General features: G+C 38.4%; 1 protein-coding gene across 2 annotated transcripts in view; it reads right to left on the bottom strand.

Annotated features, from left to right (window-relative positions):
- Nucleotides 1-2469: 2469 nt before the first annotated feature.
- LOC149154244 (phosphopantetheine adenylyltransferase 1-like) overlaps nt 2470-24770 on the bottom strand; it is a 100690-nt gene continuing 78389 nt past the window's right edge. For both annotated transcript variants that reach the window (XM_089440313.1, XM_089440314.1), the window contains exon 5: nt 2470-2661. In XM_089440313.1, the coding sequence (XP_089296439.1) occupies nt 2485-2661 (177 nt within the window). In that variant the 3' untranslated portion in view covers nt 2470-2484. The remainder of the gene's footprint in view (nt 2662-24770) is intronic.

Here is a 24770-nt window from a genome sequence, read left to right as displayed (position 1 = left end):
AACATTAATCAAGTCACCTCACACATTGACCCTAGAATATCCATTAGGTGACTTTCTCTCATACCAAGACAGTGGGCCATTACCCCATTGTTGTCTCTTGGTCTAGTGTTAGCCTTGTAGGGTGACCCTCTCCAAGGTCTGCTAGATTTTACGGCAACAGGTCCAATATCAATAACATCTTTGAGGGGTTCCAGTTACTATGTGACATGCATTGATGATTTCTCTAGGAGAACATGAATTTATTCATGAGGACCAAGGATGAGATCTTCAATCGGTTCCAAGAATTTAAGGCTCTCATGGACAATCAGATAGTCAGAAAAATCAAAGTTGAGGTCAAATAATGGGTGTAATTATACCTCCAATGACTCAAAGATTTCTGCAAGGAGGTAGGGAAAAAGAGGGAATTAACGATGCCTTACCACCCACAGGAGAACAGGGTTGCTAAAAGGAAGAATCGGTCCATAGTTGGAGCTACCAAGGCGATGATTCATGTCCAAGATATGCCCATGTTCCTTTGGGTGGAGGCATCCAACACAGTAGTGTATGTACAAAATAGGAGTCCTCAAAAGATCTTTGGGGACAAGACTCCAGAGGAGGCTTTCTTTGGAGTGAAGTTGGAGATTGGCCACTTTGCATTTTAAGTTGTACAATGTATATCCATGTACCAATGGAGAAGAGGACAAAGTTGGATCCCTCAAAGAAAAAGGGCATATTTTTGGGTATAGTGAGACTTCAAAGGCATACAAGGTTTTCATTCCAGGGCATAGGAAGACCATAGTCAACAAGGATGTCAGGTTAAAGGAGAGCTTGGCATTCAAGAAGTCTCATGAGATGCCACCAGCAGTGACAAAGGACAAGGAACAGGAGGCTCTCAAGATAGAACAACATGCAAAGGCTTCCAGTTCAAGGAGTCAACCTTTAGGTGAGGGGGAATCAATAGCTCCTTCCAATTTTGTATGGAGACCCAGGTGGTTTAAGCAGGCATTGAGGGATGTTGAGGAGCATGTGGAGGATCCTAGGAGCACATTCAAGGACAGCAGGCCTCTGAAGAAGTTTCCAAACTACATGGCACTAACATGCAACATCCTTGAAGAGGAAGCAAACCAGGTGGTTTGGAGGAGAGCCATAATAGAGAATGATGCATGGAATATTGTGCTACGATTGGAAGGGAAGCAAATTCCAAGTGGCTCTTCAAGAAGTTCTCCCTTGCTAAGAGGGAGAGTTAAGGTTTGTAGCTCGGGTGGGTACTTCTACACAAGCCTAACTGTCTAGGCATGCAGAAGTCACCTAATACACCCTTAACATTAGCAATTACTTTGGTGATTAAAGTAATTTCTTTTATAAGATAAAGCGAGTTAATCTAATAAAATGCAAAGGCTTTTACATTAGCGAATTAGATGTAATCTCAACCGTCAATCTCAAGTGGTGTTGAGATCTAATCTCAACCATCAATCACTTTGGAGATTAGGGTTAGAGATTAGATCATAACTCAAGCTTATAAAAGAAGGGCTATGCTAAGGGAGAAGACACAATAACACTGAGCACAAAACTTGGGAGGAGATCTCAGTGATTGGGCGGAGAAGGAGTTTCATCCAAGTGTGCCAGGTCTGAGGAAAGTGCAAGCGTGCAGCAAGGGAGATCCAAATCAACTAAGACAGATCGAAGGATAGATCTAGGACTTGATCATCCAAATCAGATCCAGTATATTGTTGTAATTGTAAATTCCTCAGAGGCTTTTCCCAGTAAGGGAGCCTAAGTAGGTTCTAATATTATTTTAATGGAGAATTGTTGATTGGGCAGAAAACTTTTGTGTGGTGTGACTGAGATTAGTTGCTTCTACTAAATCATTTTTGTTGATGTTAAGATCCCAGTTGTGTTTTTATTCAGTAAAATGGTAATATGTTAGGTAACAAATAGCCCAATTGCTGAGTTCAAGGACATTTAACACAGTATGCAGACGATGTATGACTTGGGCATCCCATTCCCATCATTGATTGAGTAGGCACACATTACACATTAATAACCATAACTATATCTTTACATGTCTCCTCATTGTTTTGTTGTGGAAGCCTGAAATATAATTAACATATTAAATAAGAAAAAGCATTCAGTATCATCTATGTGCATCAATAACAAAGACATGAGGAAAAGTTGAAAGGATGTTAATTATTATTAGAGGATATAATTTAAAAAGAAAAAATGAAAAACAATCCATAAAGCTGAACAAGCATATCTCAAGAATTCAATGGGTGTTAAATGGAACATTGGAATGAACTCAACCATTCATCTATGTTATAAAGTGTTCAACTTAAGTTGGAATTGTGTACACAGAAATGACGAAAAACTGCTGAGGACATATAATAATAAAACTATCAGGCGAATGCCACAGTGCCATACCATCAGTTAAAGTCGTAGGCTAATATAATTTAGCAAATTAATGAAATTATTAGCTTACTTAGTTGTGCATACATAAAAACACTTGCTTCAGAATATTTGGCAAGGCATGTCTTGATTGACACATAAAACATATAGGGGAGAAAGAATCAAGACTAGTTTAAATGAAAACCTGACAACGATGGCTTCTAGATCTTGATCCACAATGGATGGACCATATGGATCTATGATGGGTTCCGCTTGTACCAGTAGTCCCGGTTTGATAGACTGATGCAAATACCAAGTTGTGTACAATTTTCAGTATATTAGAAATTAAAACGAAAAATATTCATACCGTTATCATCAAATATCACATATACAGTTACTTTCATTATGCAACAATATTCTCTAATAAAACCTATAAGGATTGAGAAAACTGCTTTCAATATTTCATCTTTTCACATCTCAAAACATAAAATAGAGATTACTTATTAGTCCTTATTGTAGACACCACTATAGAAACCATTTTAAGATATTTCCCAATCAAGATACCGATTAAATTGTATTATTGTTTTTGCTTCAACTTATACAATGGAACAATAAACATGAATTTTACAAAAAGACCATTCACAAGTTCTGAAATTTCGATTAATGAGTTTATCATGTGACTTATTAAGTGGTCGAATTGTCGATTCTTCAGTTTTGCTAAATAATCTTCGAAACAGATGATGCATGCAAACGAAAATTTAGATGTTTTTTTCGAAATGCATAGGAAAATTTACATCAAAAAGCACTAGATTACTGGGCTAAGGCCTTGTTTCAGCACCACTCTACCAAAATATGGTAGAAGGGAAAACATCTCTGAATTAGCACCAACGTACTGTCTCAATAAATGATCTAAGGAATTCAATTCTAGCTGAAAACTGATCAGCTAAGCTGCCTCTAAAAACTGGCATTTCCCTCAAGTAAACATTAGAGGGCTCCACTTTAAAGGTAGTTCTACATCTTACTTCTATTTAAAGAGAGATTTTTCAACCAAATAGTATTCTAAATTTGTATATTATGTTGCCTAAACATCCAATTATCTCCTCCTCAACAAACATGCAAAAAAGATAGAAAACTCTGATACAGATTACTCAACAAACCTTAGTTTACTTATAGCTCCAAAAAGTGCACACCAAGTCTCCAACTCATGGAAAACCATAAAAACACCATCAATCATTCCCACTATATGTCAGCTAGCTGTCTCCACCAAATTCAAGATAACTATTATCCATCCCAGCACATCAGATTTGAATGAGCCTCTAAGTTTCTATACATGCCAACAACTTTTGACCAGTCTATTATCACTGTCTAAAGCACCTCTTTTCTGTTACACCTATTTGGACTAATTCTTTCATAAGGTTTTCGTTCTATACTTGGTGCTTTTCTTTCTCCACCAGCTTCAAGTTGGCAATCTATCCGGCAGGATATCTATGCTGTCTTAATAAATAATCTATTGGGTTAATGTGCAATGGTTTATTTTGTCTATACAATTTCATCAAGGAGAAAGGAGAAGACACAGAAGAAATGCACAAAGAAAGCAATTGTTTACTTAACAGCTTTAAGTCAATCGAGAGAGGGATAAACCAGCCAGATGAGAAAATTGCTATGGGCCTTGTGTTAAAATTGTAACTAGGGTCTTCATAATTGTCATTATACTTGTATCAAAATGTATTTTACGTAAAAACAAAAAGAAGGAAAATTATTATTATTATTATTGTCAAGCATGTTCTTCATGCTTTGTTTTTGTCAAAAGAAAATGTAAAAGGGCATGTTCTTCGTGACCCTTGTAAAAGAAGCAAAATTTGAATTTTTAAAGTGTCATTAGTCCCTCCAATTTGTCAAGTTGGCCCTCCTAACCATCAAGTCAGCTCTGCTATTTGAGGCACCTTTTTGGATGAAGGAACAACTATATATTGGCACCTATCCTCCACCATTTGGAATCCAATTTGGTTCTCTTTTGTGGAAAGCTATTCGGGTCTGTGGCATGGAATCTGAGGCACATAAAACGAGTTTTCTGTGGCACCTTCTATCTCTGTGAATGCAAGTTACAGGAGACATATCATCTCTGTGATACGAGCTACAGGAAGACATCAATCTCTGTGATACGAGCTACAGGAAGACCATTATTTTTGTAAAATATGAGCTACCTATCTCTGTGAGACGAGGCATCTAAAGGACAGGCAAGGAGCAGATTGGTTTAACTATCTTGTGGACAGAACATGGCAGAGTTTGGAGGGTTGACTTGACACTTGGATAACTGGTTAGTTTGACTTGTATTTCTGTTGTTAACGAAAAATATATAAGGAAAGGATTGATGGGTTTTCCGCTTGTGGGTTTTGCCCTGGCCTCTTGCCTAACTCCCAATGTCTATTGTCTTTTTTGCACTGTGATCTCCATAATTAAATGTATAATTGCTTGATGACATAATTGAAGTAAGAAAATTCTAAATAAAAACATATATATATACAGTCACAAGTAATTATCATGTTAAGAAAATCTACCTTGCATTCGAATTTCAACATGGTATCAGAGCTAGTTCAATGAGCAGTTGAGACAAAGACGACAATGTCTCTGTGATAAAGAAATCTGAGCCTCCCTTCTCTGAGACTAATTCTAAGTATCTATGAACCATGAAAGAAACACCGAAAATTTTCTATAGGTTGAATTATCTCTAGCTACTGAGAGAGGGTCGAGACTCCATTAAAGCTGTGCATAAGGATTGTTACTGCTCAATCTAGCAGGGGTTCCCAAGGGACAACTACTAGACCAAGTGGCAATAATGGGACAAAGACCCACTGTCACCTCAGTCAATGTTCCCTGCTATTTATGGACTTTCACCGATGGGAGGAGTCCCAATAGAAGGGAAATCACTATGAATGGTATATCAATCATGGAGAAATAGTAATTTCAAGAGCCAACTCAAAAAAGAGACTCAGATGATAAGGATTACTTGCTCAAGAAGCAAGGTATAGAGCTCTCCAAGGAAGGCTTTATAGGAAGCCTAGACCTAGGGGTTATGGATATTACTTGATAAGGGATATCCTAGACCTAAGACTCCTAAGCTAAGATGGTTTCTAATATGATCTCTAAGAAATAAAAAGTGATAAAGGTATGGAACCACAAAGAAGCCCTCGGAGGACCTAAGTAAGGTCTAGGGTTTTTGGTGAAACTTCAAACAGAAAATCTAGACCAAACGAGGGAGGAGAAGATAGTCAAAGAAATTGAATTTGACTTGAGTTTTTAGTGCAATGACCCTTGAAGAAGGCACTAACCAAGGAAACCTAGGGACAAGAACAAAGTTGGAGCTAGGGCTTGAGATATTTCCAATTCTAGTTGTGGAAAATCCTTCAAACTTTGTGAGGGTGTAGGGAAAATCTCAGTGCAGTTGGAGTCCAACTTGCACTTAGAATGGATGGCTCAAGAAGATTTCGCTTGATGCCCTAGGAGACCTCTAGGGTTAGGGCTTAGAGAAAAGGAGAAGAGGTGAGAAAAGATTTTCTTAAAGTGATCACCAAGGATAAGATCAGTGCCTAGCATATTGGGAGAATGGAGTCAATGTGCTTTCAATTTTTGGAGTTCTTTTACCCAACCAAGGAGTCCTATGGCAACTTCACATAGCCCTAAGAGGTAGCAACTAGGTCACCAAGGAATTTATACTTCTTATTGCAGCAATTTGATGACTTATCAAGGCAATTATGAAGATAATTTACCCCTAGGAACATTCATTCACCATATCCAAACATGTAACATATGCAATACCTCATAAAATCAAAATTTCCACAAATTCGCATTCAATTAGGGCAAAATTTCAGATTTCATGAGCGAAAATTCCATACATTAGTCATGTATACAAGAGAGAGAGATAAACCATGAAAGAGCACTTACAAGTATAGCGAATATATCCAATCATCAAAGAGAGACAAAATCGAAGCTCCAAGACCAAGAAAAGATATCCAAACATCGAAATGCATCAATAGATCTCCAATTCATCCATCAATACCTATAGATAAATTCTCAAAAAGAGAGATACAAATCCAAGTGTTGATGAGGAACAGAATGATCCTCTCATCAATATATATGATCCTCTTGTTAGAAAATCAGAGAGGCAATAAAAATTTTCTTGTTCTTGATAATTACTTGTGATGTTTCTTATTATTATGATTCTTTATATCTTCTTGTTTTGTTCATCAAGCAATTACCAAAAGCAGCAGCACATAAAACAATAGGCACAAGATGTAGGCACATGCCAGGGCAAAACCCCCCTCGAAGGGAAAACCCAGTCAAGATAATTCTTCTTTTCAATAGTATTCTTTGAGACTCTTCACCCTAGACCAAGACAAGTCCTTCCCTCCACACCAAGTCATCGTCCCAAAATTTCGACCTCTTTCCAGCAACTTCGACTAGGGCAACAGCTTACGGCAACTACTAGTTTCCGGCAACAATGAAACTTAGGAGACTTTGTTCTCCCAATCCAAAACATGAAACACACAGAGAGGGGCACCCAAATTTCGATTTTTTCTTTCTCCTTAGACTTCCCCAAACTCACATTCACTTCAGCTTCCTGGCAACAGACTTCGTACCTTTTCCCAACTACAAGAGAACTTCGCACTTCTGCCCAGCAACAAGAGAATTCGAACTTGATGAGAGAATGATGCTCCAAATGAATTTGATGACCTTCCTTTTATATGCTTCATATGGGGTTGAATAGGGTCCTTAGGCCGACTTGATCTTCTCTTAGGCCGACATGGTGTGGAGGTTCCATAATTCATATTTGACTCAATACTTAACCTTTTTACATGATTCAAAACCCCAAGAAGGGTCTCTTTAAATGTACAATAACTCTATAGACTCGGAATAAATCCTAGAAGTCCTCAATGGGGACTTTGACCTAAAACATGGTGACCCAAGCATGAAACCCATGCTTTAATAAGTAACAATAATAATAATAATTCTTTTCTTTATTCTTTTGACAAGTACATTACATGACGACTCGAGTACATTATTGAAGACCGAACATAGTTACATTTTCCAACACTCCCTCTTAACTAGGGAGGTATTCATAATGTACAAATACAATGGAAGATCTCAAACTATATGAACCATGAAGAACTTTAGGCATCGCAATGCCATGGACTAGATTCCTGACCAGGGCAATATATCCAAACAGTAACTCAACAGTTTAGGCACCGCAATGCCATGGACTATATTCCTGACCAAGGCAATCTATCCAAACAGTCACTCAACAGTTTAGGCAGCGCAATGCCATGGACTAGATTCCTGGCCAAGGAAATCTATCCAAGTGGGACCAAGATGAACTCAAGCTTTCAACCCTTTTAGGCACCCTCAGGCTTACTTGCTAACCATCAACCCAAAAATCCATGTGTGTATCCAAAATAGATCTCAATAACCAACAACACCACCTTTCCAACTTCAGACATCATCACAAAATGTCAACCAGATGTCTTCCCAGGCAATGCTTCACTCACAAAGCCTCAAAACCCCTTGATCCGGTAGATCAAGGATGACCAATCTCTCCCAATCAAACTTGATTGGTAACCAGCATGCTATCAAATCCTTCGAGAGATTCACCTGTACAAACACAACCCCAATCAATAATATACTTTCACATGTACATAATCAAATACAAACCTTCGGGGTCTTTCAAACAACAGATGTTGCTTCTCAACTTTCCATAGTAGGACTATCAACTGAATCTTTGACAGAAGATTCCTCAATCATATGTTTTCCTTCCTACTTCATATGCAGCAACATATTCTTCAATCGGATCCTATTTTCCTTCTTTCAGCAGCACCTCAAAATGCATTCTCCAATTTCCTTCTCCTACTCATGGCCTTCACTAAAACTTACGGTTGTTAGTCCTGGTCTAGTGCATGACACATGAAGCAAAGAATCATATATGCCACTCCCTCTTAAACAGAGAGGATCTAATCATTCCTATACAAGGAATATTCTCAACCATCCTCTTATCCTAGTGAGATTCCTTTCATTCAAGCTCCCTCTTAACTTAGGGAGTTCTACTTCTTCTTCGTCATCGAAGAATCTTTCGTGGCTTCCAACCATTTCATCAGAGTTATCATCAACCTCATCATGCTTATCACATCAACGAGCATCTTCACCAAGTTGAAGATTGTGTACCTGCACAACTTAAATAGCAAGTACAACCAAAACTATAGAAGCATGATGTTAGCCATATCAGAATCACGGAAGCATTTCATATTTATGTATATCAGATACCCAAACTCAATTACAAACAAGAGACATATACTCTTCAACATCTTGCTAGGGACTTTGTTATACACCCTAGACTACTTCATAACAACATTCATTCCATCTAGGGTTTCAATGTGTCTTCCAAAGGTATGACATACCTTACTACAACATATAGCAAACCCTAGAAACAATTCACACAAATATAGATTTACAAAGCATCTAACAACCTTTCAAAATACATATGTTAGACTTCTCACTAGGGATTCATACAAATCCTAGATTTCATACAAGAGAATCAATCACAACTTAGTCATTAACTTGACCAGCTTCCACTAGGGTTAGTTCCAACCACTAGGTTTTCAATCAATCATCAATCAGTCACTAATATAACCAGCTACCACTAGGGTTAGTTGCAAACCCTAGATTTTCAAGCAATCATTGGACTCAACCAAAAATTCAAATTTCAAAATCTCTTCACAAATCTCAAATTATCACATAATCAACACTCATCAGAGATTTCTACTTTAACTAAGGTTCAACTCCAAAACCCTAGAATTCAATTTTCACGAATTCAACAATCTTACATAGATCTCAAATCATCATATTTCAGAGATTTTACTTTGACTAAGGTTTAATTCCAAAACCCTAGAATTCCACAATCTCAACAATCATTAAATACATAGATCTCAAATTGTTATATTTCACAATAGGCAATGTTACTACTAGGATTTCACTGCAAAGCCCTAGATTTTTCATTTTCAACAATCACATAATAGATTTCAGATTGTTATATCACATATACTAGACAATTTAACTTCACTAGGGTTTAGCTACAAAACCTTAGATTTCCCAATATCATCATCCAAGAATCTCAGACAAGGATTTCCATTAAATCCTAAAACAAGGACTTCCATTAAGTCCTAAGACTTATGACCATCAATAACTAGGTCAACACATATATCTAGGAATTCATAATCATTCATAAGCATATCATATGTCCAACAATATTAATACATCTGACCTAGACCAAGCTAGGGTTTCCAACCAAAAAGGACATATATATACATGCCTACATTTCATCATCATGCAAATATATTTCATATCATGTGTTAGTCAAACCCAACTTCACAAAGGTCAATAAGAATTAGACACCCAACCATCTTGACGACACTAGGGGTTGATCAAACAAACACACACATACCAAGGATATCATTTCTAAAACAATATAAGGGTCTTGCTCACACATTCCACCAAACGTAAAAACATAGCAAACCCAACATTACCAAAACTTCAAAGGTTCCGGAATTTTAGACCTTATCATTCAACCATAACAAGTTAGGATTTCTCGATCATACCAAAATCCCAAACAAGACATCATCAATAAAACTTCAACTAACATTTCACAATATCCCTAAGCAACTTAGGATTTCAGACATTCACATTAGCATACCCTTCGATTAGGGTTTTCCAAAACCTGTCTAGGGTTCTAAATAGTCGATCAAGAATATGAGGGGTACGTAGATTTATCAAGAGATGAATCACCCAAACAAGAATCACTAAGATTCAATACAGCTAGTCATAACAAAGTTAGTAATAGATCATCAAATGAATAATCCTTTCAATCAATGTATTCAAAGCATACCTTTGTTTCTTGACTAACCTTGTCTTGAGAGATCCTCCTTCTTGCAGATGTTTTCCCTTGTCTTGAGAGATCCTCCTTCTTGCAGATGTTTTCCCTAATCAAGACAATAGAGGGAGAAAGGTGATTAGTATTCAATATAATCAAAACTGAATGAGTACATGAACCCAAAACTGAAAAGACATGAAATACTTATCTTCACAAAGAAGGTTGCCACAATATCTTCTTTAGTCATTTTTGTAGTCCTCAGCTCATTCTTCAAACTTGCTACTTGACCAATGTTCTTAATAGTGAACAGATTTGACAAGGCTTCATACATCTCCTAAGCATGATCGATGTTAGCTATGAATGGGACAAGATTGTCTTTTATCCCTTCTACCATCAGAGTCATAGCCACCAATTCTAAATCCCTAAATTTCACTTTGTCGACATCACTGGCTTCTTTTATAGGCTTCTTTACATTTCCTTTTACCAAATCCAGCACCTTGTTCTTCTCGAGGATTAGGTCAATCCTCTTCTTCCAGGATCTGAAGTTAGATGCTCCTTCAAGTTTGTTCTCACCCTTGATTGAGTTAGACATCTTCCTTGAATATAATAGACTCCTTCCCTAAGATAGTACCTATGAATGGATCAAGTGCTTGAGACTGCCTTTTTCTTTCTTCACCAAAGCTCTGATACCATGTTAGAAAATCAGAAAGGCAGTAAAGATTTTCTTGTTCTTGATAATTACTTGTGATGTTTCTTATTATTACGATTCTTTATATCTTCTTTTTTTGTTCATCAAGCAATTACCAAAAGCAGCAGCACATAAAACAATAGACACAAGATGTAGGCACATGTCAGGCAAAACCCCCCTCGAGGGGAAAACCAAATCAAGATAATTCTTCCTTTCAATAGTATTCTTTGAGACTCTTCACCCTAGACCAAGACAAGACCTTCCCTCCACACCAAGTCAGCCTCCCAAAATTTCGACCTCTTTCCAGCAACTTCGACTACGTGGAGCAAGAAATGCCTTCAAGCAAAGGAAACCCTATCTCTCCTGGCTATCTTTCCTCAACTATGGAACAAAATGCTCTCGAAAGAATGGAATGCCTCTTCCTCCTAGTGGCCCGGTTATAACACAGCCCGATAACCTACTAGTGGTTAAATTTGACTACATCAACTCTTAACTAGAGTTACAATATAGACTCTTCTATAGTCTTTTACATCATAATCACGTGGCTAGCCCTTTTTCCATGAATAATGGAGGCTGACGTGGCATCCTCTCGAACTATAGGTGTGAAAACAGGAAGGTCAACTTCTAAGTGGCATAACTTTTGCATACGGACTTTGACTGACGCACTTCTTGCGTCGTTGGAAAGGTCTATGTGTGTATAATAGCATTAAATGGTGCTAGGCTAAAGTGTCAAAGATTTACCCCCAAAAAATGTCGTTTGATGCCTCAAAATGCTCCCAGAAGGTTTCAACCCCATTTTGCCAAACTGGGTCCCACAGGTAAAAATGGTCCCAAGAGTTGATTCCTCCGCTTTTTCCACTCCAAATGCATCGAGATGGATGACAAACAATATAATGATCCAATCTAGATCACAAGTACATTGATCTAATATAAGAATGGTCTACAGAACTGACATTTCCTTGTGTTAAGTATTGTGATAATGGATTAGGAAATGGTCCTGTGACGACATACATTGGTGAACCTAGGTGGAGTTTGTTCCTCAGAGAAGCGGTGTGGTGTCCTATTAAATGCCTCCCAACATTGTGCTCTAATCTAGTGGAGAGATGGAGCTTACTTGTCAACACCTTCGTATTTTGACAATGTTGGTTATGATGATGCTATCATCATTGATACTTATCAATTCATATCCTTTCTTATAGAAGTTTTCAACTTGAGAATATCCTGATGAGTCATTATGAATACCTCCCTAGATAAGAGGGAGCGTTGAAATTATAACTAGGGTTGGTCTTCATAATTGTCATTGTACTTGTATCAATATGTATTTTATGTAAAAACAAAAAGAAGAAAAATTATTATTATTATTTTTATTGGCAAGCACATTCTTCAGGCTTTGTTTTGGTCAAAAGAAAATGTAAAAGGGCATGTTCTTCATGACCCTTGCAAAAGAAGCAAAAATGAAATTTCAAAGTGTCATTAGTCACTCCAATTTGTCAAGTCAGCCCTCCAAACCATCAAGTCGGCTCTGCTATTTGAGGCACCTTTTCGAATGAAGGAACAACTATATATTGGCACCTATCCTCCACCATTTGGCATCCAATTCGGTTCTCTTATGTGGAAAGTTATTCAGGTATGTGGCATGGAATCTGAGGCACATAAAGCAAGTTTTATGTGGCACCTTCTATCTTTGTGAATGCGAGTAATAGGAGACATACCATCTCTGTGATACGAGCTACAAGAAGACACCAATCTCTATGTGATGTGAGCTACTATCTTCGTGTAATGCGAGCTACAGGAAGGTCGTCATTTTTGTAAAATATGAGATACCTATCTCTGTGAGACAGGGCATCTAAAGGACATCCAAGGAGCATATTGGTTAAACTATCTTGTGGACAGAACATGGCAGAGTTTGGAGGGTTGACTTGACACTTGGATCATCGATTAGTTTGATTTGGATTTCTCTTGTTGACGAAGAACCTATAAAGAAAGGATTGATGAGTTTTCCCCTTGTGTGTTTTGCCCTGGCCTCTGGCCTAACTTCTAGTGTCTATTGTCTTTTGTGCACTGTGATCTCCATAATTAAATGTATAATGTCTTGATGACATAATTGAAGTAAGAAAATGCTAAATAAAAACATATATATACAGTCACGAGTAATTATCATGTAGAAATTCTACCTTGCATTTGAATTCCAACACTTTCGGGGATTGCTCCCGTCACAAGATAGAAATGGAGATAGCCAGAAACCAAGGAGCTAAGGGATTTGATACCACCAGATGTGAATCAAGTATGCACAATTGAAAGAATTTTTGTACAAGAATATGTGTGAGATATAAAAGATGATGATGACATGCAGTCAAGAAATCTGCAATATATTTGCCTAAAATACCAAAGAAAAAGATCTTAACTAGTAGATGTGACTCGTGGTAAAGGGTATTTGATAAGATGATTAATCATGTAATGGAAATTGCCCAGTAAATGGTGAACCTACAAAGGCTAAACATTGAGTTCTCTCAAACATATACAGAAGGTGAGAAATTCAAATGTGGTGGGAATGTAGCAGATACAAAGAGTATTGTTATTGCTTTGGATCATGGTCAAAAAAATGTAATTCCATGGAGAGTGACTTCCAATTTCCATAGTTTTCTAGATGGTTGAAAATTTCATTCAATCATCTCAAATTTGAGGTGATGTTGTTTTCTTGCCAAGCATGCCTCACAACCTCCTTTCGCCCCTTCAATTTGAGCCAATACATTATGCAAGTTATTTTATGAGGCAACCCCAAAAGAAAAAAAAATTAAGTGGCCATGTTGTTCATGCCCAAGCTGATTTTCAGAAGAAAAACACATCAAAAAACTCTGTTGTTTGCTTCAAACACTCCAAACCCATACATATCATTACTATGCACTCCTCTAGCAATGATTTTATTATATTGATCTTTAATCAAACATTGTTTCTTAACAAAAAAAATTACTAACAAGTGATAGATTTTCCTTTGAGCCACACACATTAAGGACATTTTGTATATTTTTGACATTTTCTCCTGAAACTCACACTAGTATTGCTCCTCTACCTTGTTCTTCCTGTATACTATTATCACCCTGTTGACCACTCTGTGTCAACTACCCTATAGCAGCGTACATTTTTTCAAAGCATTCCATCATGTGAGTGCAGCTATTGAAAAGGTAAGATAATCACCTAAGGTAAGATAATTGTACCAATAGAATGTTCTTATCACCGAACACTGAAATAACAATTATGAAATTTTAGCACAATATAGAGCATGAAAGAACAAAATACTAGCACATACCACAGATCAGCAGATAGAAGAACACCATGAACTGAAACCCCAGAATAATCTCATCCATTGAAAATAACTTTATCTTTTTTTAATCTCCATTGTCAATTTTTTTGTTTTTATGAGGAAAAATTTGAATCTCTTTTAAAAATCATTTTTTATTAATCCAAAAATTAATATTTTGGATTTAATATCCTCAAAAAATTGACTTTGACTTAACCACCAAGGTCCAAGGGGTCAAATTTTCTTAAATTATATTATTTTTCCCTTGGTGGAGGACCTCCAATTTTTTTTGAACCACAAATTTTTTTTATTTTCCACATGGAAATAATTTATTCTCTCAAACTATTTTTGACTTAAAATTAATTAATTTTTGACTTAGGATTTTTATTTAATTTTGCCAGAAAAATAATTAATTGACTCTAGAGGGAATTAATTATTTTTCCACCCTCAAATATTTTAGTCATGGTGTCTAACTATGAGTAACCATGCACTAAAATATTTTTTACATCAAATTATTACAATATCAACCCTTAGAAGGGGAAAACACATTTAGACATAGACCCTCAAGACATTACCCAATTTTGTGACACAATATGATCTAGTATGAAACCAAGTGTGTTTATAATAAAATAATTTAGCCATGGTGTCTAACTATGAGTAACCATGCACTAAAATTATTCCTAAACACACTTTTACATAGACTCGATAAACACTAGGACTCACCTAAGACCTTGTCAACAAATTCCACCCTAGCTTTGGAGTTATAACTAGAAGAAAAACTTTGTCGATTATCCATGTTTACAAACACACATAATTCGGGGAGGTTAAAAAACTTCCTAGGATGAAATCCTTTGACAAAATCATAGGCTTACCTAGGTGCAATTACATGACTCAATGGTCATACTAGCATCATTTACAATAAACTTTGCAGAAATTGAGTTTACAGTGATTCAACTAGAAGCTGACTAATGACGTTGATTTGAAAAAATTTGATCTGCTACTTTGTATTCTGCTTCTTGGACTGTTGACAAAGTGTGGTCAACACCGGGTTTGTCACTCGATGGTGTAGGATATTAAGTTCCCTAGAAAGACAACTTCTATGTTTCAAAATGAAAACAGCCATGGTGACTTATGTGTTGCCTACCCTCGTGGTTCTAACCTGAAATATAAATTATTTTGTGGCCCATGTGGGGAATTTAGTGTGTTCAAGTTAAGGTTATTTTTAGAGAGTCTTTGCTTTGTTTAGGGTGTGCCAAAATGTAAATTCAAAATAAACCAAGTACAAAGACTTATCACGAAAGAAGCAACAAAGTCTTCAAACGTAACAGTCCAAGTTGAAGAAAAAGGAATGAATTTCGATCTAGTAAATATCACAACTCATGATGATGACAACCCAGTGGAGGTAAAAACATATTCAAATGTTGCAATTCAAACGACGGAGATTTCAAGTGAAGATCCAGCAATTAACCAAACGACTTCCATACCTAAAGGAAACCAGATACTTCAAGTAAATCAAGAAATTGACACAAACAATATAAGGGGAAATCAGATGACAAGAACTGCCTATCTACACCCAAATCATAAAAGCGGACATCTCAGCTAGTCTATAAATCCATATCACTCAAACCAGAGACAAGTGACTTATGTTCCAAAGAATGTCGATGTCACCACAATTCAGTCTTATGATAAAAATTCATCTAAAATATCCAGTAATTGCAAGATTCCACAAAAGATTGATTTAGGATGGTTAGATCCCTTCTCAGTTCAACAATTTTGTTTATCACTCAAAGGATCCTATCATCTTGTATCATTGAAAATGACAACTCGAAGAACTCTGAAAGATACGAATAGATTACAAGACAAAGAAACAGATGACACGCCTTGTCAACAATAAGCTTTGAGGACAAAGCTTTTTTGAAGAGGAAGGTAATGTTATGAATATAATATATATATATATATATATATATATATATATATATAAAATATAAAATAAATAATAATCATAATGATAATAATGATTAATTAAATAATGATTAGTATAGAAGAGGCATGTCTCTAAGGACATGACCATTCATGAAGGGGCACCTACCTAGGTATATAAGTGGGCCCTCATTTGTAACAATCTCATATCATATCATTTGCATTCAACATTCTTATATAAATATATTATTCGTCCCATGATGGACATTCTTATATTTCAGATATTCTGAAGATTTCGCTGCGTATACAAACCTTGTCCGTTACAAGCACCCTGAGGTGCTCTTCTTATCTACTGTACTCCTTGCCCAATTTGACTATATATCCTTGCAGCATCACTCCACCTCCTCGAAGATACCTCAAATAATGCTCCATTGTACCTCTCAAGTATCTCAACACATGATTCGTTGCTACCCAATGCACTTGCATGGACTCCACCATGAACTGGCTCAAAGTGTTAACAAAGAAACAGATATCTAGCCTAGTGTTCACCAAATACATCAAGGACCCTATCAAAGGTTTGTACAATGTGGGATCCAACAAATCTAAATTTGCAGTCAAAACCTTCTTTAGATTGGTGATCATAGGTATAGCCACAGATCTACAATCCTCCATCCCAAATCTCCTCAGGATCTCTACTACATACTTCCCTTAATCAAGGAAGATCTCACCTAACCAATGTTATTGGAATTGGACTAGAACCAGTGGAACCAATCGACCAGATCAATTTGAGGGTCAAACAGGTCCAATTCAAGTTTTAGAACCAAAAATGGCCCATTCGGTATTGAACCAGCTAGTTCTATAATGGAACCAATCAATATAGTACCAAACAAGCCAGCTTTGTACCAAACCAACCTTCACCAAACTGGCTAGTTTTGTACCACATTGGCCAGTTCCATACAATGTGACCCAATGTTGCACGAAACAGGACGTTTTTTGGAAGAGGGGATGCGGAAGCATCATTTTCCAAAAATCTAGGAAGCGAAGCGTCTCAGAAGCGTCTACTATATAGATATTTTTATTTTTTATTTTTTTGCATTTATTAAAAAAAACATCCAAAATACCAAATTAGTTGTAGAAGACATGAAAACATGCATATTTTTACATAAATCAAGATAGATATGGCATCCATTGTACATCAATGATTAATTATTCCAGCATCAACCATCTACAATCTAGATTCCTCTTCTCTTGTCTAGCCTTTGCCTCTACTTCAATTCTATAGGGATTTTAGTCAACATTGCCTAATTTTGATCAAACAGCTTAATCCAAGCCTTATAATATGGTAGAGAAAGCTTAACATCCCTAATCAATGATTTTGACTTGAGTGAAGGGTACATAATTGCTAAGGCCATGACAAAGGAGTTCAACAATCAATAACACCAACACTGGGGTGGGTACATACTACATATAGGGCTTGTTTCTCTTGATTAAATGCCAATCACATGCCCTCATACATGATATAATCCAATGAAATGCCACAATCCCATTGATCCTGAAAACTGTTAAGTCTGCTGAATTTTGAATGGGATATGAAATTCTATTTTCTCCATATGAAGTCCGATGAGGTTGGAACCACTCTCAAACATCCTAAGTCATTTCATGGTAATGTTAAAAATTTAAGTAAAAGGATGGAAATGAAAGATAAAGGAGAATGTCACTTTTACTTTAAGAATTTAACATTACCATTAGGGAGCGCCTTGGGAGTATTCGGAAAGTGTAGTTCCTCACAGAACAGTTCGAAATTTCCAAAAACAAAAAAGCCCTACGAAACCATCCACCTTCTCTCGGATCCGCTCGCGATCCGTGGTGGATACACGCCCGAACCTCCACAAATCCGCACCCGATCCTTTCTGGATCCACGGATCGGGAAATAGGAACTGCGGATCGGGCAGTAGGAGCCACGGATCGGGGCCCCACGAATCCATTTTTGTAGGAACCGCCAAAAAAAGACGATCCGCGGATCCGATTTTTCGATCCGCGGTTCCGCCGAAGGATCGGTGGCAGATCCGTACGGGACGCGGATCTGCCTTTGGATCCTTGGGGGGGGGACGGTTCCTGCAACACTGATGTGACCAAGGATGTTCCAAACACAATTTATAAAAAAAACAAAGAATTTTTGAGTGGGGCAGCCTAATATTCATGCCTATGGCCCTACCATTGGCATGTAATTAATGGGAGTGTTAAATTCTTAAAGTAAAAGTAACATTCTCCTTTATCTTTTAACATTCTCCTTTATCTTTCATTTTCATCCTTCTACTTAAATTTTTAACATTACCATTAACTGACTCAGGATGTTTGAGAGTGGTTCTGACTTCATTGGATTTCATATGGATAAAGTAGAATTTTAGATCTCATTCAAAATCCAGCAAAATTAACAATTTTCAGGATTTCAGGATTTCAGGATTGTGGGGATTGCAACAATTCCATTAGATTATGTCGTGTAGGAGAGTATGGAACTAGCATTTAATCAAGAGCACCATGCCTTCTATGTACCTTGGTGTTAGTGGCATTCAGTGTTGAACTCCTTTATCATGACCCTAGAAAAAATGTACCCATCACTCAAAAAAAATCTCGATTTGACATGTGAAGCTTTTTCTATCTTATTTGAATGCTTAAAGGGTGATACTGTTGATGAAGATACCAAAATAGGCAACGATTTTGATGATATGTAGGTATTTGTTGTAGTGTGATTTTTTTTTACACTAGAGGCCATCTAGAGCCTCTTTGTTAATGTACTTTGGTTCAAAAATGTATTGTACTTAACTTCTATTTTGGTTATATGCACACTAATTTGCAATATAAATGAGCATTTTCGCATATTTGCATATAAATGGTTTGGATTCATATGGATGCACATGAATATATATGTTTTTCTTTAAAATTGAATGTTTTATGTTTTTTTGGTCAACCGATTTTTTTGCTCTGATTTTTTTACCAATTCCCAGTTCAAAGGGTTTTTTGGTTTGATCACTAGTTTGGTTTTGATAACATTGCACCTGAACTCTACCATACTCTAACCCCAAGAAGTAATGGATCAACCCGTTGTCCATCATCTCAAATTCTATAGCCAAGTTTTCCTTGCAGCTTGCTATGGGTCTCTCTAAACCCATGAGAAATAATTCATCCACGTACTGTACCAAGATGAGTAAATCATCTCCAACAAGTATGAAGTACAAGTTACAATCCGTCTCACTCTCGGTGAAGTCCATGCTCAATAAATACCCATCAATCCTAGAGTACCACACCCTGGGTGCCTACATGAGTTCATATAAGGCCTTCTTCAATCTACACACAAGGGTCCTTCCCATGTACATCAAAGCCCTAAGGCAACTCTATAAACACTTTCTCCTTAATCACCCCTTTGAGGAATGTTGTCTTGACATCATTCCATGTATCCTCCACCGCATAATTGAAGAAATAGATAAAAAAAACTCTAATGGAAGTATATCTGGCGATTGGAGCAAATGTCTCTGCATAATCCACTCCCTCTTTCTGGGAGAACCCTCTGGCCACAAACCTCGTCTTCTACTACCCTATGCTACCATCCGCAACATGCTTGATCTTGACCACCCATTTGGAACTCACCATTGACTTGCCCTCTGATCTTGGCACAATATCTCATGCATCATTCCTCAAAATGGAGTTATACTCCTCCATCATGGCATCCCTCCAAACCTATTGGTTTGTTGCCTCCTACAAACTAGTAGGCTCAAAATCAATAATGTTGCCCATAACTAACTCCTAATTTGGAAATTTCCTTGGAGGTCTACTCACTCTGAATGTCCTAGGAGCCTCCACATGCTTCTAAGCATCCCTCAATGTTTGCTCAAACCATCAAGGTCTCCTAAACGAAGTAGCAGGATATGTTGTTGACTCCTCCTCACGTGAACTCTGACTCCCTGAACTAGAAGTAGTTGATGAATGCTACTCATCCTCCAGAACCTCATGCTCCTCATCCTCTGTCACTAGAAATGGCCCACGAGACTTCATGAATGCTACTTCTTGTTGAATTTCCGCGACCTTGGGTCTAGGATAGAATCTTAAAATCTTTGATGCTACCAAACCAAGAATATCAACAAAGCTACTTTGCACGGCGGAATATAAATAGCAGTAAATCACACATGCACAACTATAAACAACTTTTTACAAATTTTTCAACCCAACTTTGTCATATTAATCAACATATAATACAACTATCTAGGGCTCCCATATAAGGGATAATGGCCCTCAGTTATCCACAAGTACAATAATTCAATATACAATGACAATCTTGCTGCTCTAGTGCACAATTCACAGCCTCTATGTCGTATCTCGTCCTGTCGGTCCTTCGCTTCCATTTTGCTCTCTAGTTGCCCCTTAGTCCATCAAGAGACAACACAGAGTCTCCAGGGGAGTTGCCACCTATCACTACTGCAAGTCGCTTTTGCTTCAATGAACATGGGCTTATCGAATATGCTCTTCTAGGCTGGTCAAGACCTGAGCTCCAATCTGCCAATCTAGCAGTCCACTAGTCCATCAATGAACAACACATTAGGCTCCACAATTTCACCCACAAACTTCAGTTGTCAAACTCCCTTTATGACTGCTTGTCAATGGCTACTTTGGGCTACCAACACGCTTCCCTCCACCAGTCCAATGGCACCCAATCTGATCACTATAGCATCTACTCCTAGATAGCGTTTCTACTAACCCAAGATAACCCTTCACATGGCTCCCACGGGCTGTAAATTAATCCACTTAGCAAACACTGCCAACAAGAAAGGACCAATCACATCAGTTCTTGACCACAGGTTTTGTGCATTTTACTTGGAGATGAAAGTACTGGTTAGGGCTTTTCTACAATCCCAAACTCTGTTGCTACCTCCTGCATAATGCTCCAAATCTAGCCCTAAATACTGCGTTGTTCCTTCCCTTGACTGCGGCCTAGTCAAATGAGGATGCTCAACCACTTGGCCTCCACAAACAAGGGTTGATCCTTGCTATCACTTCATAACAGCCTGCGGCCCATACTTTTAGCAATACAAAGCTCCAAAAGTGCACATACACTGCCCAGATCTCCTCTTCACCCACTTGACCCTCTCCCAAGTGAACTCGGTCTGCACTACAGAGATAAAACAACCCTTAAACAACCCTCAACGGCCCTTCTACCTCATTGTGCTTGCTCCTTTGATCTGCGGCCCAAAACAGAGAAGATCTCTTTGGTTTGTTTGCTCTTGGATGATGAAATGAACTCACACATGTACCTAATATATATCCTCACATGTGGCCAACGAATTCCTAAGAGACATGACTTTTGGCTCATTTCACTTCAATCCTACATGACTTGAATGCCCAAAAAATCATTATAAACTTCAAAAATTCATATCTCATCAAGGACATATCGGATTTCGATCATTTTTGAAGCATTGGATTCTCCTCGCCATCCTCTATCATCCCCATCCATCACATGTCCAAAATGCTCCATGGTTTTGGCCCAAACATCGATGGGTACAAAACCCCAACCTTATATTCCAAGCCCACAAATGACTTTTGTGGTGCTCTAACCTCCAAACCCTAAACCCTAGGGCTTGGAGTACCTCCCAAGCTACTCAAAAATCGACATTCCCTCTTCGCGAGAGAGGTACTTTCAAGACTAGGAAGTAACTCATCATCATCATCACTACTCGCAACACTCGCCCAACTCCTGGTGCTCACAACTGTAGCAATCCTTGTAGCATGAACTATGCCTATCTCGGAAGTGTCGTTGTCACTGGAAGCATTCTACTTCTTCTTCTTTTCCTAAAATGCCTTCCATTCTCTCCATGATTCCTTCTTGGCAGCTGTAGGAGCACCCTTGCTCCCCACTGACCATGCGCTCTTCTTGGGCTGCAAAGTCTCCCTCTAAACCTGCAAACTCCCTCTAGAACTCAACTCTCCTTGAGTCTCTGGAACTTGGACCTTCTTCTCTAGAACCTATACTTGCCCCTCTGAAGCCTGCACCTGCACCTGCTTCTCTGGAACCTGCACTTGGTCCTCCTACTTCTTCTTCCCATTACCAATAGACTTGCCTGTCACCCTGTATAGACCATGCTCTCTAACTCCAAGGACAATACCTATGGAGCTAGAGCCTCTGGGCCTGAGTCTTGCTTTCCCATCCTGGAATAAGACCTCAAACCCCTTCTTCTCGATCATCGAGACAGATATCATGCTATATCTGAGTCCTGGTACAAATAGTACATCCTAGACCCGCATCACCCATCATGTCTCCATCTTGAATTGCACAACTCCCGATCCTTGGATCTCCTTCTGACTCTTATCACGCAACACCATGGGCAACTTCGAGTCCCATTCAGCTACTCGAAAACCTCTTGTGACCTTGTCATATGTTTAGACACACCACTGTCCATGTACCATCCATTCTCATCGATAGTACCTTGCGAGAAATGAGAGATCATAGCAAAGTCCTCCTCCTCCAACCTCCTGGTGAGAACATCTATCTTAGCAGAGTTGCCAACACCAACGACCTGCTTCCCTTCATATCATCATCTCTCGTCTTCTTCTTCATTGGACATCTCGATGAAAAATGAGCCATCTCACCACAATTAAAACACTTGAATTTACTCAAGTCCTTCTTTTGCTTACCCTTCATTCGTGCTGCAAGTGCCACATCATCATCTGAAACCCTCTTCTTCGAATGAAGATCCTCATCTCGCAACTCTTCCTGAATGAAGTCGTCCCACAACCTATTCCAGTCTGGAAACTTCTCTCTGGCAACGATCCCCTTGATGAAGGGCTTCCATTCCTCAATGAACCCTTTCAAAGCAATCCTCACCATATCAGAATCTAAAATAGTCACACCAATGGCAGCAAGCTCATCTTTGACCTAAGACAATCTCGTCAAATACGAAGTCACTCCTTCACCTATATCATCTTGGACTTCAACTTATCCTCCAATACCAGTATCCAGTTCTCGTTCTTATTCTGGAACAAATTCTGAAGAGTCGCCCACATCTCATGTGCAGTGTTCTTCCTAGACAAATGAGGTATTAAGGGATCCTTCACACCATCAAGGATGATCAATCTCGCACTCGTATCTAAATCCTCGTACACTTCCAGCTCCTTTTGGTCAGTTGGCTTCTTGATGGCTTTCTCGGTGAACTCCAAGATCCTGTCGACTTGCAAGACCAACTTTATCCTTTCCTTCCATGGACTATAGTTGGACAACCCCTCCAACCTGTCTTCATACTGGAGACCAACCTGCAACTTTCACATTGTAGTGAGCCCTTACAATGTTACCAACTCCCTCTTAAGTTGTACTTCATTGTGCATACTCTGATTCACTGTCTCCCAAAGTAGCTCAGACACGCTCTGATACCATGTTGAATTTCCATGACCTTGGGTCTAGGATAGAATCTTAAAATCTCTGACACTACCAAACCAAGAATCTCAACAAAGCTACTTTGCACAGCAGAATATAAATAACAGTAAATCACACATGCACAAGTATAGACAAATTTTTACAAATTTTTCAACCCAACTTCGTTATATTAATCAACATATAATACAACTGTCTAGGGCTCCCGTACAAGGGATAATGGCCCTCAATTATCCACAAGTACAAGAATACAAGATATAATGACAATCTCACTGCTCTAGTGCACAATCACAACCTCTGTCGTATCTCGTCATGTCGCTCCTTCGCTTTCGATTTTTCTCTAGCTGCCCCTTAGTCCATTAAGACACAACACATAGAGTCTCTAGGAGGGATGCCACCTATCGCTGGTGCAAGTCGCTTCTGCTTCAATGAACATAGGTTGATCCAATATGCTGGCCAATACCACCCCACTAGTCCATCAATGCACTGCACATTAGGCTCCACAACTTCACCCAAACTTCAGTTGTCAAACTCCATTTATGACTGCTTGTCCAGGGCTACTTTGGGCTACCAACACGTTGCCCTCCACCAGTCTAATGGCACCCAATCCGATCACTGTAGGATCAGCTCCTAGATAGGGTTTCTAGTCACCCAAGACAACTCTTCACATGGCTCCCACAGGTTACCCCTTGGTCCATTAAGAGACAACACATAGAGTCTCCAGGAGGGTTGCCACCAATCACTGTTGCAAGTCGCTTCTGCTTCAATGAACACGGGTTGATCCAATCTGCTCTTCTAGGTTGGCCAATACCTGAGCTCCAATCTGCCAATCTAGCAGTCCACTAGTCCATCAATGTACTGCACATTAGGCTCCACAATTTCACCCAAACTTCAGTTGTCAAACTCCCTTTATGACTACTTGTCAAGGGCTACTTTGGGCTACCAACATGCTGCCCTCCACCAATCCAATGGCACCCAATCCGATCACTATAGGATCTGTTCCTAGATAGGGTTTCTACACACCCAAGACAACCCTTCACATGGCTCCCACAAGCTGCAAATTAATCCACTTAGCAAACACTACCAACAAGAAAGGACCAATCACACCCTTTTTGACCATGGGTTCTGTGCATTTTAACTCTGAGATGATAGTCCTGGTTAGGGCTTTGCTACA

This window comes from Pinus tabuliformis, chromosome 9 (genome assembly GCF_031772625.1).
Source record: "Pinus tabuliformis cultivar Carrire ecotype Pingquan chromosome 9, CPIR1, whole genome shotgun sequence".
NCBI lineage: Eukaryota > Viridiplantae > Streptophyta > Pinopsida > Pinales > Pinaceae > Pinus > Pinus tabuliformis.
Note: the sequence above shows the minus strand (reverse complement) of the source record. Positions and strands in the feature narration are given on the sequence as shown.